Genomic DNA, 18,263 nt, shown 5'->3' on the forward strand with positions numbered 1-18,263 from the left:
CTCGATACCCCAGCTTAGCAAGAATTACCCGTGCTTCGGGTGCCAACACCCTAAAGTAAAAACATCTTTACGCTCGAAATCATAGCGTACCTCGCCGTGAAATAAATTTGCCGCCTTGGATGTCTAGTGTTGAGTTTAAGCAAAGATTAAACGGATTCGTTATGTCCGCGTTTGTTTGCGTGTAAACAAACCTTATCTTGTTGTAAACCAAGGATAAAAGGAGACTACAAGGAGACCTTTGCGCACTGAGTTTTTTACTTCGTTCTAATATTTCCATCAACGATCAACCGTCACAGGCCTTGACTGCGGAGTCTTTATTCTCTTTCTGACTGTCAGTCTCGGACGACAGCAAGATCCTGCTTCTGTTGATGATCTTGCGCTTTTCGAAACATTGGGAACATAGGTGTTAATCTTGTGACAATAGACTATAGTCAACACTGGAATCGAGGTTGAAAATCTTATACGCCCGGTGTAAGCCTTGGTATGAAGGCCAGACCATGTACGGAACAATATCACATCATAAAATTCATGATGAACAACCAGGCAACGCATCCACATAGCTACAATGTACGAACGGAATTTGGCTTGGTCTGGTATTTAGTCAGCTAGCTAGCTAGCCTGATAATTTATGTCCATTTATTACTGATTGATGTGTAAAGAAATGCAAAACGAGTATATAAAAAAATTCCTAACATCATGAACTGATAATTGCATGATGCCTCATACCTAGCTGCTTATGGGCTATAAGAGAATTAGCTTGGGTGTCTTTGGTAATAGACTTTGGTAATAAACCTTTACGATAATACACCTTTACGATAATTCAATTGTACATGCCTTCCTACGGCTCTCCCTTGTTTTACAATATCGGAAAAAAGGAGGTATATATAATCGTGTTTTTATGAGAGTTTGTGTTAGAGACGAAAGCGTGTTTTCTCCAGTTTTTTAACTTCCGTCGTATCAATTTCGTATCAAATTTTTCAGGAAACATTAATAATAATAAGATACAACTTCTGTGTACTTTTCATTAAAAACAAAACGTGGCAAGAAAAGTTGTTTTCTCATTAATAAACTCTTTACCTCCCCCGATTGCTAAATAAGCTGCGATGGAGTGTTAGTTTTCCCGAAGTATCGTAAAGGTGTATTTCTGAAAACATCTCACTTTCATAAGGAAAAAACAGGTTCTTACCCTTCCCTCTGAATGCTATTTTTTGACTTAATAATATTGCATAAAATCTAAAAATACTCTATAGATGAGTTTCAAATTGACAGACAAAAAAATGCAGACCTTTTAGGAGGAAACTTTTCTACTGGTGGCTACTAGCATCTTCTCACTGATAAATGATCTGAATCTAAACTACATGCAAACTATATTCTAATTTAAAGATCAAAAGATAGATAGATGTGCTTATTTTACATGGCTGGCCTCACAAATATCAAAGGATTTTTTCACTTACATGGCTTGGGTTAACCCGGGGCTATGGTAACATTCACTCGCCCATATTGAATCGCTGCCAAGGGAATTCGAAATCCGAATATGTTGCTACCTACAATAAAGTCTGAAATGGTCCATGGCTTACTGGCTGCACTATTTTGGCTGTTGATTTGTTTAAGAGGTCTGGGGATTATAACAACACGCGTCACAATGAAATCATCTATAGTGGCAGCGTTCTGCGTTGCTACACAAGAAATGTTGGTTGCAAAATAAAACAGTTCCTTCTCAACATACCCTTCCATGTCCGCAATGTCAATGTATAGCATGCAACTACTAAGATTTTGGAAGTACTAACACAAAGGCATGCATGATAGCTCTTACCTGGCCTGTGTTCTTATCTTAGAATTTCTCGTCCATGTGTCCAAATCGCTAAAATATACAAAAATTGGGGTACAATATTAAAAATATTAGATTATTATAATATTGTTTTTACATGTTAAAATTATCCCTGTACGCAACATGAATTAGTATGTATTAAAACAAAAAAGTTTAAAAAGTTCTCAAATTCAAATCAAATTTCAGAACTCACCCACCCACAAACATCCAATTGACGTTCTCTTGTCAACTTGAGTATAGGCTGCTTCTGTGAAAGGGAGTCTGTAATTTGAATAAAAAGTTAGTTATTAACTTATCTGCTTTATTGGCTCTGTTTGAATTTCTGGCAAACACAACCTCTAAAGCTTTCTTGTAAAAATGTTTTTCTTCATGAGTAGTGATAAACAGGATGCGGATTGGTTTCTTGCGGACATGTTTTGGTTGCTGTGAATTAAGAACTGGTGTGATCATCATAGCTATTGTTGATTTGGTATGTCAGCTTGTTTTCTTAGATTTATTTAATATAATAAGAGTCTATGCTTGTGTTTATCTCAGTATGTGATGAGCCATCATTTTTATAACAGGGTCTCTAGCAGACTCTAAAAACACTAAAAGCTCTAAAATTAAAAAAAGATTCCTAATTAAGAACCTTAAATTTTTTTTTTCAAAAAACCCTGAACATTTTGTAATGACTACTTTACCAAAACAATTTGGATAGACTATTTTTACTTGTGCTTTCAAGGCCCTCAAAAAAACAGTTAAAAATCCTGAAAGTGAATATATTACTCAGTAAATGACCCTGAATAGCCCTGACATTGATTCAATAAATTTGTTTAACAGCTTGTATAAGGCTAATTTAAGATTAATTTTTACATCAAATTTAACTATACCATGACACGTCAATGCCTAGATGTAAAACGTCTGAGTCAAAAATTTTTGGATCTTTTTGCTTTCTACGATCATGTTTTTATGATTTTTAAAACGATCTACGGCGATATTATTGATTTCTACGAGTAAAATAAACGAAGCTCGAAACGAACTTTATAGTTGTTGAAAAAATTTTAATATAAAGACTATGGATAATAGTCCAATTATAGCTAATAAACGAACTTCATATAAGCAAATTTTATACAAACATCTTTGAAATGATACAAACTACATACAAACTTTATTTTAAATGATACAAACTTTAAACGAACTTGTAATTTTGATGATACGAAAAAATTTGGTATTAAAAATAAAATGTACGAAAGATTTAATAAATTGATACAAAGTTTTCGATATGAATTATACGTATACGAACATTTTGAGACGATCCTTTAGATGTCCCATGCTAATCTAAACAATTTCATGTCATTGTTAAATCTAATTTTAGCGTTAGGTTTAAAAGATGCTAACAGTGATATTTCAAATTGATGATATTGATTTATTGTACAATGTCAATCATTTAAAACTGATGTTTGTGATCAAAAAATTATATATTCTACATAGTTCTTATAATTCTTTTTTCACATTTGCCTCCAGACATTTTCTATACAATAGTTCTTTTTTTTCACTACTAAATTTTCTTAATTTTGTTTATCTATAGGTATTCAGTGTGTCCATGCTTTCTGAAGTCATAGTTACGCGACAGGAAGACCTTTTTGAAGGAATAATGTTTTGTAACAAGTCAGAGGGAAGGTTTAGTTGCAATTTAGAGAGAATCCTTACATTAGTTAGTTTGGTTAGCATCATTATCATGGCAGTTGTTTTGGTTACTACAGTTTTAAGGTTGAAGATATTTAGACTTTATTCCTCTGCAATTGCTCTACAAGCGGTTAACTTTATGACCTCTGCTGGCACACTTGCAGTGAAATTTCAAGAGGAGTGGCAATTTGAAGAGAATGATTGGGTTGGACATGTCAAGCCTTTTGTTAACATGCTATGTGCAATGACCACAGTTTTTGTCCTTGCATCATACTACAAACTTTTAATGACACCAACTCCGATATCTGATTAAGAGATTTATTTATTAATGTAGTGTTAAAGATTTTATTTGAGAATTTGTTCCATTTTATGCAGCATTCTTTACCATATGGAGTCAATGTGTATATTTAATTCTTGTTTTCAAGCTTAATTTCAATGCTTTAACTGAATGATTACTTTAAAGGAAGAAACTTCCGTTTCGACTTGGATGAAAATGATGTAAAGTTGTTTTTTTAACCCATAAAAAAAATTACAGAGAAGATAATTAGAAAGACTGAATAGCCTATGTGAGCATTTCTTATACTAGGAATAAACTTGTGCAAGTGAGCCAAAAATTTTTTGCCAACCTAAGATTCGAGATTTTGACCCAAAATAACAAAATTGTGGAAAAATTTTCTTTTTCAGTTTTATTGTGAAAATTAATATAACATTAAGTTCGTTTTGTATCTTACAACGTAGTTTAAAATAGTTAGTTTTAGTTAATGTTGTTAAATTATTTTCAAAGAAATGATTGTTTAGTATTTGCTTTGAAGCTTCGTTTCAGTAAATGTAAAGATATTAATAAATTAAAAAGTGTTTACATGTTTTTTAAAAGTATTCTCAAAACTGGAAGCATGCTACAGTATGCTTAGCAGCGTTTATTTTTTATCTTAAGCTATGCTTAATAAAATTTTACTTTCTGTTTTAAACAAACTAAGGATTTCTTTCTGTCTGTTTTCTGTCCCAATTAAGTTTTGTAAATATTTCAATGATTGTATGGTATATACAGAATTCCTTATAGGCTGAAAAAATACTGAACAATATGTCTTCTTAGATTTCTGATAGTGAAGTAACTTTTTTTATATTTGTCTACCACTTTTTGGATGTAGATAATTTGGCAATTTGACATGAAGAAATGCAAAAATGGATTTTCAGAAAGTAGTACAGAACAAGAAAAAAACATACAAAAAAGTAAACAAAAGCGTTTCCCATAAAGTTTCTTATTACGCGTGATGCTTGTTTTTTCCAAGCACAGCAAAACTTTTTTCTACGAGAAAATTGTACATAGTATCCTTATCAAACAATTTACACAAAGAATTGTAGATGGCTAATAATAATAGGATAAAGGAGATCAGTTTATTTTCATTTCTTTTAAGTGATTATTTTTCTGTTTTGTAGATATTTGGTCTGTATAACATTATTGACTTTGCTGTGAGAGTGTACCTTGACGTACACAGGCATACACAAAAAGAAATTCAGAGCAACTCAACATCTCTTTTGCCTGTCCTTCACAATGTGACGCAGTTTCACAACACCACAAAACTTATTACCTCAAAAAAAGACAAACATGGAGCTCTTTATGATGATTCAGCATTTGCTGTTATTGTGGTTGGGTGTATTGATTTGTTTATTTCATCCTTTTTGTTGTTTGTTGCAATATTACGTAAATATGAGTTGCGCGTTATTGTTTTCGTAGCTGGTGTTTGGGGTTTTGTTATGGCTTTTCTTGACATAGTTTCATTTGGTATATCAATTGCATTGAAGTTGTATGTAGAAATGGCATTTTTTGGTATTTTTGGTTTTCTGGAAATAATATTTGGCTATGTTATTTTATCATATTTCAAATTTATGACCGTTGTTGTGGAACGTGGTTTGGATGATATAAATATGTCGTATTATCCAGAAGATCCCACCACTGACTTCTCAGAAGTACAGATGGATGAAGCCGTTGATGAAAGGCCTATTATGGATGATCAGGACGATTTTCCAATGCATGGTGATGACAGCAGGATTGTTCTAACATAACAGGGAGCATGGATCCAGCTAACATGTAGCCTAAGAACCTAACTGGTTGCTTGGGAGCCATAACAGGTAGCGTGGGAGCCATGAGAAATAGTACTTATTTTTATTTTATTTATTTTCTTACGTTTTATTGCTGCATGTTATTTACGTACGTTTGCATTTTGTTTTTTATTTATTTTAGCGGTAGGTTTCAAAATTTCATTGTTAAAACTTCCATCAGCAGATGTTATGATTACCTCTTTACATTTTTAATTAATACATAGTTTTGTAACAAAAGGTTCTTATTGTACATTTACGACATTTTGTAAGTGTTGCAAAACGGTATTTTCAGTAGTTGATCTAGGTTGACTTCTCTGTCAGTTATACTAATTTAGAAGAATATTTCAGTATATTCTTCAAGCAATTTGAAAAATCTTTAGCTCTAAAAATAGAAGCTACTGATATTCACCTTCTTATTTCCAAAATTATTTTATGAATCAACCTTTGGACATATAAATTAACTTCCCAGTGCATGTTGTGTTGTAACACCTTGATAGTGATCTGTTTAACATGTGTATTGTTTGATTTGTTTTTATTTGAATTTTGCTGCATGGAATTTTAGTTTTTAAATTTATTCTACTAATGATGTTTTTGCTTTAGAAAAAACACAATATTTTTCTCCTAAATACAATTTTGTTTTGTTTGCTTGACGTAAATATTTTCGATAAAAATCTAGAAGGTGCATGCTGTAATTTCTGTATTATAAATTCTTAAAGATAAAATTACCCCTTTAATCCATATTTTCAAACATTTTTTTACTTAAATATTTGATACCTAATCTTTATCATAAAGGCTTGATAACTTTCCTCTATTTTGTCACTCAATGATGCAATAAACAATGTTGTGGTACTGATACTTGTACCTACTGTTATTTCTAATGCTAGAAATGACCTTTAGGTGATGTGAAAAACTCTACTATACATTGGTTTAAAATTGCATCATTCGAATTCAAAGCTTTTTTTTGTTTGAAAAAGTGGAAAAATGCAACAGAGATCTGAAAAGTAGCCCTTTGACTTTGTGCTTTTAGTGAAAAAAAATTTTTTTTGGAGAAGGGAAAGTTATTGAATAAAAAAAAGTTATCGAATAAAAAAAAAAAAAACCCTCAAGTTTTTTGTTGTTGTTTTTTATTTAGAATTTGTTTCTCCTTTTAGAAATTCCTTATACTAAATCTGATTTATCAACCTGTAGAGAATGTATTCCTTTTTGAGGACATTTTTTCCGACAGAAAAATTATCTAGCGATTTGGTCTAAAGGGGTTACTGTATCCTTTTATTTTCAAAAATTAAAAGACAAATCATTTAGTTATTGCATTTTAGAAAAGTACCATGAATCTTGAACCTAAAAAGAAACAAACAAATAATGAAAGTTATATCACATTTAGAAATTTAATACCTAACACACATAGTTTAAATTTTAGAATAAAAACCTAACGTTGTATTGTCTTCTATTTTTTAACTAAATTAATTTTTTTTAGGATATTATATCTTCTTTTAATGTAGCAAAAACTGGTATATATTTTTGATGAAATGATTTTTAGTTATTTAGATAATTTGTAGGCAAAATAAAAGTAATTTTACTGCAAATAATGATTCAGCACCTAAAGATAATAAAATATCTTTAAAATGATTGATTCTCGTGCTTTTTGATTATGAATGTGTAAAGTTGCAACCTTTTTTCATAGAATGGACCTCAAACAATTAAATTATAAAGTGTATTCGTCTAATTGTGTATATTTTACCACTAGCTGATCATTTACCTACCATCAAACAGCAGCGAAAACGATCTTCAGATATATATACAAACTCTATCTTCAAGGTTTTTGTTTCGCAATGCAAAACATCATCTTATAGAGCTATTTTAAAAACTGCTTTACTGTTAGCTGTAATTGATTTGTTTGCACAAAAAGAAGTTTCGCTTCTTTTAATAATAACACATACATTTGTTAACAAAAGTTCAGAGAGTGAAAACTTACAAAATTTTATTTTAATTTCTTAGATTGTATTTAGTTGTGCTTCGTGAACTATAATTCAAACACGTTTTTCTCTAAAAGTCCTAGTCATATGACTGTTTTGAAATTTGATTTGTATTTTTTTGTTAGTAGTTTTATAGTTTGTTGTAAGATAAACAAAGGTTGTATATGCCTGGATAATTTAGTTGTTCCGTTCAGATTAAAAAAGTTTTTTCTATTTGATACTAACAGTCCTTTGAGGCTTAAAATATAACTGAAATGTAACAATAACAAATGCACAAGGAAAGCAATTGCCTGAAAAAATTTAAGGCTGCTTTTCCTTGATTGAACAATTCTGATACTGTACATAAAGATTGTATTATTTAACAGTAGTATATGGTTTTTTGTCAACACTGACTTATAGCCTTTTTAATCCATTTTGTTTACATCGTTTCTGGATGGAGCAGCTTCGTTATTTGTTTTTAATTTACTGTTGTAATTTATGTGATTTACTTATCAAATAAATTAAATGTTACCTTACGTCCACTCTGCAAGTTACCACAGGAATTTTGCCGTTACTATCATCTTGGTTTACAAGTTTATGACAAGCATTATAGTACATACTAGTCAGTAACCTGTGGATAAATCCATGGGTTCACCCAACCTATTTCGTGTTTCTTGCGCACAAACAGACAGACGGAATACAGCTATTATTAAAGAGACTAGTCTGTGGCTTGTGCATAAATCCACGGGTTCGCCCTGTAACACGACTTTTCTTGCACACAAACTGACAGACAAAATATGGCTATTATTAAAGACATGTCATGGGTATGTCCAGTCTATTTTATGATTTGCCATACACCGCACTAAACCAGTTTGTTTCTCTTGGGACTTTAAATACAATAACTTGTTTTTATTTGTGTCAGCTTTTTTACTTGTAAATTAAGAATTAAATTTATAGAAATACAAATATTAAAATGATAGAGGGTGAAAATAAAATCCTACAAGCTTTTCTTGGTACATTGTTAACATGGGGATTGACAGCAGCTGGATCAGCGACTGTATTTATCTTTAGTTCTGGACGCTTTAATGGAAAGGTGGGTAGTTTATGTAATTATTAGATAAACTATTATTTTAAAACTGAAATGCTTGTTATAATATGAATGTAAATTGATAATGGTTATTCAATCCTTTGTAATACTTAGTTGAAAATGTCAATTATATTTTCTAATCATAATTATACAAAACTTTACTGGTAAAATAATATTTGTATATGGGTTTATCATATTTTAATAATGACAATTAACAAAGATTACATTTAAGGAAATCTTTTTTTTGTTTGTTTCTTAGCGAAAAGTATTGGATGGTAGTTTAGGATTTGCTGCTGGGGTAAGTCTTGTAGCAAATTTTACATTTTTTAATACTAAATAACCACCTACTAGTTTCCAGATACATAACTATGGTTTCAAGTAGAAGCCACTATGATGGTTGTAAGAGTTTGAGGTTTCCCTTTAAACTCTTCAGCCCACAATGTAATCATTTCAGCTAATTTTCGCAAGAGTTGAGGCAGGTGTTATTTGTTTTTTTCGAGAATGTGTGAAAGGGAACCTGAGGTATAAAATGATGTTGGACTTGTATTATAGAGCTTAAAAAGTTGGCTAACAAGTCTTGTTAAATTTTTTCAAAGGCTTATTCGTTCTCAAATATTCATAAGTAAAGAACTTCAGATTTAATTATGTTGCATAAATTATGATGTCATATTTAGGCAATAGCAAATTTTGACATTTTTTGTCATCAGTATATTTAGACCTGTCAAGGAATGCACATATAAACATTATTAATGCATAGATATTATAATTGTGAATTGATTAACATAAATGTTTTTGCGAAAATGACACCTGTTTGCTCGTTTCGGCTTCGAAAAACTGTATGATTTTGAATCTAAGTAAAATTTTACTGCACCAAACCATGGACATTAAGGATGAAAGTGTTATAACGTAAAAAAGTTAATCCCACAAAAAGAAATTTGGATTGGAAAAAACGACTAGAATCAACTTTCTTATTTTGAAGAAACAAACTTTCACAATCCAGCTTTCTCAAAATTTATGCAGGCCAAATGTTAGGAGTCTGGGCTGAAAATTGCAAAATTGCAAAAAGTTCTTTGTCCAGAGAATCAATTTCGAACCTTTGTCCTGTAGGTAATGACTGCTGCTTCGTATTGGTCATTATTAGCACCTGCTATAGAAAAAGCAACTGAATCAGGCATATATGGTGATGATGGACAGTATGCCTTTGTCCCTGCTGCTATTGGTTTTGCATTCGGTGGTTTGTTTGTCCTTGCATCAGACAAATGCATACCTCGGTTTGTAAGTTCCTTGTTTGTAAATATTTGTAAAATTCAAAAAATCTGGAAAACTTAATTTAGGAAATCTGGATTGTTGGGTACTCAGATGGTTGATTGTTAAAAGCGTAGTTATATATTATATAAAAGTTTGCTTCTCCCTAAATTAATATATGTATGGGACGTCAAAATTAAGTCGTTTTGTTTTACTGATAACACGTTAAATATATATTTTATCATACAAGTGTTTTGTGTGTCAAGCAGGAAGGACAGTGTGATCATTGAATTTAGAAGTGTAACAGAAGCCATGTGCTATAGGCCTAATAGAATTTACCTTATATTCTCAGGCAGGCAAAGATCCTGCACTCTCTTTGGCAATGCTGCATACCACAAGTCATCAGAAGAAAACAGTTATGTCTGAATCCACAGCCACTGCGGATGATGTGTTAGATGAAGCAACTGCATCAAACTTGTCAAATGAGTTGTTAACTAACGCAGACCGTCCAGATGAGAATACAGACCGTGATGATTCCTCTACTAAAGATGTTGAGAAAAACATTTTAGTTGCTGATTCTGTCGAATTAAAAGTAAGACATCGCAAGAAGATGAACGATACAGGGAAAGTAGTTCTAGAATATCAAATTGATGCAAATAAAGAGAAAGAAATAGCTTCAAAAGCTGCATCAGAGAAGTATAAAAGTTGGAAAAGGATGTTGCTATTAATCATCGCTATTACTGTTCATAATATACCAGGTAGGTAAAAGTGAACTATTTTGTCACAGGTTTTCTTTTTATTGGTATTTTAGTCGTGGAATGTTGGTGGAAACTTTCTCTTCACAACTAAATTTAAAATCTGGTCTGCAATTTTACACCCATGGTCTATATATTTTTTCACTTTTCGCAAGAAGTCTATTTTGCTAACATTTACCAACAGCTTTATATTGTGGCAGGTCCCGGTGCATTTGCATGATTAAAATCATATCAAAAAATCAATTCAGAGATCAGTAGCAGAGTAGGTAATTCTATTGATCACGACACAATAAACTGCAAAAAAGTGGCTGCCCAGAGTCCTCAAAATCATGGTAATGTCCACCAAGAAAACTACATGCTTTTTCTTTATAATGAATGTACTTTATAAGAATATCTGGCTGAGATTTTAGATTAAAACAATTTGTATTTTATTTAGAACAATAAGGAAATAAGAATAATGACCAGTCTGTTTAAAATTTTGGTATTCTTGTAAATAAAGTGTGCATTAAAAAAAGATAAGCGGATGCCTTAAACGGATTTATTCACGACACGACATTTATTCACCCTCGTCTCAAGGGATTTTCGCCGTCTCCCTTTATATCAAAAATGCAAAAAACCTTGGGATGAGGGTGGTTGGTCATTTCTTCCAAAACATGAGTTATCAAAAGCCAGTTTAATCAATATTCCGAACCAGTATTGGGAATTTTTTGAGTTCATGGAAGAGAAGTGTTTCTCACTTTGGAAAAGAAGTGTTTCGAACGGAAGAGACGATTTCAGAGGAATAAAGAGAAGTTTTTGACTAAGAAGAGAAGTGTTTTGATTAAAAAGAGAAGTGAGCCATAGGGGCCATCGTAACATAGATTCCATATAGTTCTTTACTGGTAATAGGACCAAAAACACATGAAGTCTTTATCATGTGTAAAGGAATATAAGAATGATAAAAACAGTCGTCTGATTCTGTTCTAAGGAATACATCAGAACTAACTCTTGACTAAGATTATGTATTTAAAAATTGTGATATCCAATGTTTCTTTCTTATACTGAATGCAATGTGCAGTGTTAAATGATTTTTCGGTAGCATACTTCACTGCATTTTCTTAACCTGATTGGATCTTGATCAAACTGGTGTGTTTTTTACCCAGATATGCACCTAAAAACTTGTTTTGAAACTTGATGCAAATTCCATAATTGCATTTTTTATTTGTCATACCTGTCATTTACTGGTTTCACCTTTACACTTTCTTTCTTTAGAGGGGTTGGCTGTTGGTGTATCATTCGGTGCTATTGGTTCGACTCCCAAAGCCACATTCGAATCAGCCAGGTGGGTGCGAATTATTTGGAAACATTCCATTAATACAATCGTTTAAAGCCATTCGTCACCTTTATGTAATAAGTAGTAAAATAATTTTCACAAAATACACCAATAAAAAAACTGTAGGTCCACAGTTTCGTTTGGAGCTTATGTGGTTCGTAGTTTTCACATGTGTATCTCTAACCATGCCTATCCTGTGTTAAACGTTAAATAGTTGAACAAAATAAAATAATACGTTTCTGAGTCTGATTGACTTCTGCTTTTTGGATTTTGCCTGAAACTTAGAACTTGGATTTCAGTTTTTTTAGCCAACCTTGCACTTAATTTAGATCGATGGGCTTAATTAGGTTTTTGAAACAGAGTGGCATAGAAATATATATTTCACGAATCTAATAATTTTAATAGAAAACTTGATTGAATATTTTTTTGTGTTGCTTGTTCACAACTGAAGTTGCTTAATAATTTTTTAAATCCAGTTCAGAAAAATTTGTAGTTTTTCACGAGAATGTGTACAGTGTTTTTATGCCAACCAATTTTTTCATCTAACCAATATCTGCAAAAAAGAAGAGTTCCTATTGCTCTATGTTACATTTAGGAGTCTAGCTATAGGTATTGGTATTCAGAACTTTCCAGAGGGAATGGCAGTCAGTGTTCCTTTATGTGCAGCTGGTTATTCACCTTTAAAGAGTTTTTGGTGGGTGCCTATTTTTTTTACTTTATTGTGCAAGCACTGTTCGCTTAGTGGTAGAGTCGCATTGTGTTCGACAATCAGAAGTCCCGGGTTCAATCTCGCTAAGTGTGGTCGTAAAAGTAAGGTGTTCCGGTTTTACTAGCAGTTTGATTCACCTGGTAATGGTTTAGTTTGTTTATAAGGTGAAAATAATGACTAAAACAGTCATTATTTTCACCTTATAGATTTCACCGTGATTAACATCGGGAAACACATTGCCCTCTCCTTGTATTAGCCTAGCCGTCTTCTTATATTAGCTTGGCGTGTGCTTGTATTAGCCTGGTTGTCCGCATTCATTGGTGTTGCCATGACTTTGTAAGCACTAAATATCAAATAATACTAAATATCAAATGCGATATGTGTACAAATTTCAGTGAATTTTTCCGCCACCCGATATCTTGTTGTTCACCTATGTGTTTGTCACTCGCCTAAAGTTGCAATGCGTCCAGTGATTGTCAAAATGAAAAGACCATAACAACAAGAGAAAAACATTTAAGCGTATAGGTCATATAATAAAGAAGTTGAATGACATCAATTAATCTGGATCTGGAGTTGTCATTTAAAATATTGTCTAGGCTAAAATTAATTATATAAATTTTTCCAAGATATCTGTGTTGTTTTAAATAGTTGATGCAGGGTGGTCACTGCGTCTTAAAACCTTTGGTAATGGAATATACGCCTGCAAAAAATTCCTAGAACAAAAATGAGAATCTACTAGAAATTTTTTTTTTTTAGATCTTTTTCTTTTAAATCTGTTTAGATTAGATTTTCATAGTAATCAGATTATAAAAACTGTTGACGAATTTCTTTTTGTGAAACCAGACCACTTTTTAAAAACTACCAAAATTATACTTTTAAAACTAAGTGGCCACCCTGCGATGATACTGCTGAGATGCAGGTATTTAAGAATAAAGTGCTAAACACCTTTTATTGTTATGTTTCTCTTATTCCCCAGCGATCCTTAACTACACGATAACGTTAGGCTCTCATTTCTTTTCCTCTAATTTTGTTTCTGTTAATTTGAAACTCTTTTATTCTTCTTTTATTTCCTAGGTACGGCCAATTAAGCGGTATGGTGGAGCCCATTTTTGGTGTGCTGGGCGCACTTGTGGTGATTGTAAGTCATATGTGTGTTTTTATTATTTTATATTCTGCTATGCAAGATTATGTGCTCTTCCTCCAATAAAAACGACAGATTTCTGTAATTTTACAAAAAAGAGTTAATTATATTACACTCTAATAAATGTAATAATAAATAAATAAATTTCCGTGGAAATTAATTTTGCGATTTTTGCGAAAATTTAATCTCGCTAAAATTTTTATTTTTGAACTGCAAATTAATTTTTTCTTTCTGATATATTTACTAGTATATATATATTATTTACCGGTATATATATTATTTACTGGTATATATATTATTTAATGGTATATATATTATTTACCGGTATATATATTAATTACCGGTATATATATTATTTACCGGTATATATATTATTTACCGGTATATATCTTATTTACTGGTATATATATTATTTACTGGTATATATATTATTTACCGGTATATATATTATTTACCGGTATATATATATTATTTACCGGTCTATATATTATTTACCGGTATATATATTATTAACCGGTATATATATTATTTACCGGCATATATATTATTTACCGGCATATATATATTATATACTGGTATATATATTATTTACTGATATATATATATATATATATATATATATATATATATATATTATTTAACAGTTTATATATTATTTACCGGTGGACCAAAATATTTGATACCGCGTGAATTTAATTTTGTGGTTAAGCTCTTCCTAGCAGATTTTGGGTGGATTTAATTTAGCGAAAAAACGATTATTTCGTTATTACATGACTTTGTTCCTTAACATCACGACGATCTTAATTTTTGAATACCGCCAATATTTATTTATATCTGAAGTTAGCAGTTTGTAAATGATTTTACTATCGTTTTGTTGTAAACCAGTTTATTGGACACCTTTAGTCGACTTTGTTCTAATGACGATGTGACATTTTTATTTATTTTTATTTCCAGGTAGCTGAACCTCTTCTTCCATACGCATTAGCTTTTGCAGCTGGTGCGATGATTTATGTTGTAGTTGACGATATAATACCAGAAGCTAACATGTGGTATGTTTTCTATGTAAACTTCTTTTACCATAACAGGATTGCCACGGGACCAAGAAAAGCTATTTTTAATGGCCGATACTAATGTCTGTAACAATTTTATTGGGTCCCTTGAACTTTTGTTAATACTTTCTTTAAAAAAACTCCAGATAAGTCCAACATTCGTTAACTCGATCCATTTCGTTAACTCGAACTATAAGCTCATTTTTTACTAAATTCGACTTTACGGGAGCTTTGTTTAACTCGAGCATTCGTTCATTCAAACTATTTTCTTCGGTCCCTTGGAGTTTCGAGTTACAGGCAGCTAACTCAAAAACTATAGTACAGTAACAGTGTGTTTATCAAATTACGTGGACGAAATGGACTTGCCCTTTGTGTGACGTTTTTTTTATTTGTTTTTTTTTATTTTAGTGGGAATGGTCGCATTGCATCATGGGGCTGCATGCTTGGTTTCGTCATCATGATGAGTTTAGATGTTGGACTCGGCTGACGTAAATCTTAGCGTGTTTTAGAAGATATTATTTTTTTAGTTTTCTCTTTGTTTAAAATTAGAATCGTCAATGCGTATTTAATTTATTACGGGCATTAACCCAGTATCAACGACAATGATTTACCCGAAGATGAGCGACAAGTATTTACCCAAATATCAACGACAAGTATTAACCCGAGGAACATCGACATTTAACTGAGTTTCAACGACAAACAGTAACCGAGTATATCCGAGCTATATAATTATTCTGTTGTAATAATTCAAGATGGTGCAGGTAAAAGATCCATTCAATGGATAATGCGTTGTACCTTATTATACTTGTTTTGTGCATACACCCTCCTCCGAGGACTTCCCTGGAGACTATAAATGTTTTGATCAAATTTGCTACCTTCTTCGTACTAATTTTCACCCTCCTCCGGAGACTGTAGATGTTTTGATCAAATTTGCTACCTTCGTACTAATTTTCGCGCATTTTCCGCAAAAACCTTAGCGTATAAAAAATACGCGGCGACAAATGTGCTACAGTGAAAATGATGTGGCACTGATATCCAAATTTTGACGTTTTGGGTATAATTGGAAAGGATTTTATAAAAATAAGGAATTTATTTGAATTTATCATGTTTGAAAATCAAATCTAGTTTCGTTAGGTTAATATATATGTCTGACGAACATAACTTCTTCTTCCACTTTTTTATAAACAATTTTCAATTTATAAACGTCTTTATAAAAAGAACCGAGGAAAATGAGATGGAAAAAGCAAATTTTTTATTCATTTATCTTATTTGTAAAGAAAAACTAATCCATTATGATTAGTGCGCTTTGCTACAGTCCAAATTTTTCTCGGCCACAAAATCCTAAAACGGGACGGGTCTCTCTTCCAATTTTTCATTGGTCGACATTTTAATTTCATGCCGCGAAAATTTCTTGCCATAAAGTAATGCAACTTAACTTACAATGGTGCTACTTGAGAATTTGACATTAAAAAGTCATTAAATAAATATTTTTGATGATGTTTTGACTTTAAACACTATTGAGTAATTTCAAGAAATTTTGGAAGTAAACAATTTATCCCGTATAATTTTACCCAGAAAATCTTCGAGGTTTCGTGGTCGGATTTAAAAAATCGCGAAATTTAAATGTCGCAGAAATTTCTGTCTGTCTGTCTGTCTGCATGCCTGTGAAAGACGAAATTTTAAAAATACGCACAAAATACCAAGCGCGATATACTTTTATTGACTTTGTTTTGACCGCTCGGACATAGTATACCCATCACAACGCCTGATTCTTTAAAAACGATCCAAGATTTTCGCTTAAAAAACAATCCAAGATTTTCACAGTTGGACGAAGGACATAGTGATTTTAAAAGTGGTCATGTATGTTCAGTGTGAGGTGAGTAGGTCTGTTTGACCTTTTTATTTTCTGGAAGCTTTGTATTTTTGTAATAGTTGTTTTCTGTTTGTTTTTAATGTTAAGATAAATATATTGTCACGTTTCTTAGCCACGTACAGATCTTAAACGCACAAGTTTCAGGATTTTCGGCTAGGAACGAAGATTTTAAAGACTAGCTAGCTAGCTAGAGCCTTATTTATTACTATTCTGTATGGTATTAAAGCTTCTTATCATAACCAACAGCTATTTAGCTAGCTCCTTATGTGTATCTCTAGCTAAAAAAGTATTACGCCTGTACGCCTGTTCAACTCTGTTTAACTGTAGTAAGTGCTTAGCCCAATTTTTTAGAAAGGCTGTTACGCCTATGCGGATGTGCGACGTGGTTTACCTTTACTGAGGGATCAGCGCACCGTGACAATTAATTCTTAAACTTCCTCGGTAATCACGTCTGTACGGATGTGTAACACTGTTAAACTGGACTAATCGCTCAGCCCTGTGTTAGCAATGGACTGTTTCTTGTGCTTTTATTTAAACAGAGTCTACAAGAAAGTTTCTTTCAAAAGGGTATTATGCCTATGTGCCCGTGCAACGCCGTTAAACTCTATTGAGCGCTCAGCCAGTGTCACGATTAGTTTTTTAACTTTTACAAAATCTTATTCCGCAAAATAAAATAATATTGACCGATTGTTTTTGCTATAATGGAGTAACGACGGTTTGTAAACTCTGTTTTCTTTTCAACTATCGTTGCGGGAAAGATATTTTTGAAAAATATGTTACAGTCGCAACACTAGTGTACATTATAATACCTGTATACGTCTGTCTGTTTGTCACGCAAAATGGTACCCCAAGTAGTGAGACGCACGCATTGCTGTACAAAAAGCACAGGTCAACCCGTGGATTTTTTCACGGGCCGCCGAATAGTATATAAAAATAACAAGACAGTTTTCTCACTTTGTTATAACTTTGTTAACTATAGCTAGCTAGGGCAGTTAATTCTTAAGATGTGAAACCTGTTCAAACCAAGGTAATTTGGACAGGTTCATTGCTGATTTTATATCCGAAATGACATGGTGCGGATGCCTTTATGTCGCCTATGCATCTATCGCTATTGATGTGCCCCCCCTGCTCGAATTACCACCCTCTTTGGCGGAAAATATTATATAAGCGCCTATTCAAATGAGCTTTCTTCGAAAAGAAGCCTTCAAAAAAGACTTGTTGGCTGGTGACGGGAGATAACAGTTAAAGGGAGAAGGAGAATATAATTTAGGCGATATTCCGTTAGGGGCATTAGAACAAAAAATTTGTGCACTGTAAATATGATTAGGGGGATACGGGGTTGGGACTTTAGCATGATCTTGCTTCGATAAAGTATGTTAGAAGTGTGCATACATATGTTAATTACCATAGACGTTATACGTTGAAAGGTAAGAAAAATATTGAAAAAGTTGTTAGTACTAGAACGGCATTACTATGACGATTTAAAAGTTTATTTTCACGGGTGATAGCCAACTCATTTGTAATCAGCACATCGTCATCGTACATAC

The 18,263-nt window shown here is 32.3% G+C and overlaps 2 protein-coding genes across 2 annotated transcripts; both read left to right on the plus strand.

Annotated features, from left to right (window-relative positions):
- The first annotated feature begins 1,066 nt into the window (after nt 1–1,066).
- Nucleotides 1,067–6,169, plus strand: LOC130648766 (uncharacterized). Its single transcript, XM_057454855.1, has 2 exons — nt 1,067–2,297; nt 4,931–6,169. The coding sequence occupies exons 1-2, from the start codon at nt 2,217–2,219 to the stop codon at nt 5,555–5,557; spliced, it is 708 nt and encodes a 235-aa protein (XP_057310838.1). The 5' UTR covers nt 1,067–2,216; the 3' UTR covers nt 5,558–6,169.
- Nucleotides 6,170–8,234: 2,065 nt separating this feature from the next.
- LOC130648765 (zinc transporter ZIP11-like) lies at nt 8,235–15,628 on the plus strand. The gene is made up of 9 exons (XM_057454854.1): nt 8,235–8,638; nt 8,892–8,930; nt 9,740–9,907; nt 10,230–10,635; nt 11,884–11,953; nt 12,540–12,638; nt 13,728–13,791; nt 14,749–14,843; nt 15,252–15,628. The coding sequence occupies exons 1-9, from the start codon at nt 8,519–8,521 to the stop codon at nt 15,328–15,330; spliced, it is 1,140 nt and encodes a 379-aa protein (XP_057310837.1). The 5' UTR covers nt 8,235–8,518; the 3' UTR covers nt 15,331–15,628.
- Nucleotides 15,629–18,263: the final 2,635 nt, after the last annotated feature.

Source organism: Hydractinia symbiolongicarpus, chromosome 7, assembly GCF_029227915.1.
Source record: "Hydractinia symbiolongicarpus strain clone_291-10 chromosome 7, HSymV2.1, whole genome shotgun sequence".
In the NCBI taxonomy this organism is placed as follows: domain Eukaryota; kingdom Metazoa; phylum Cnidaria; class Hydrozoa; order Anthoathecata; family Hydractiniidae; genus Hydractinia; species Hydractinia symbiolongicarpus.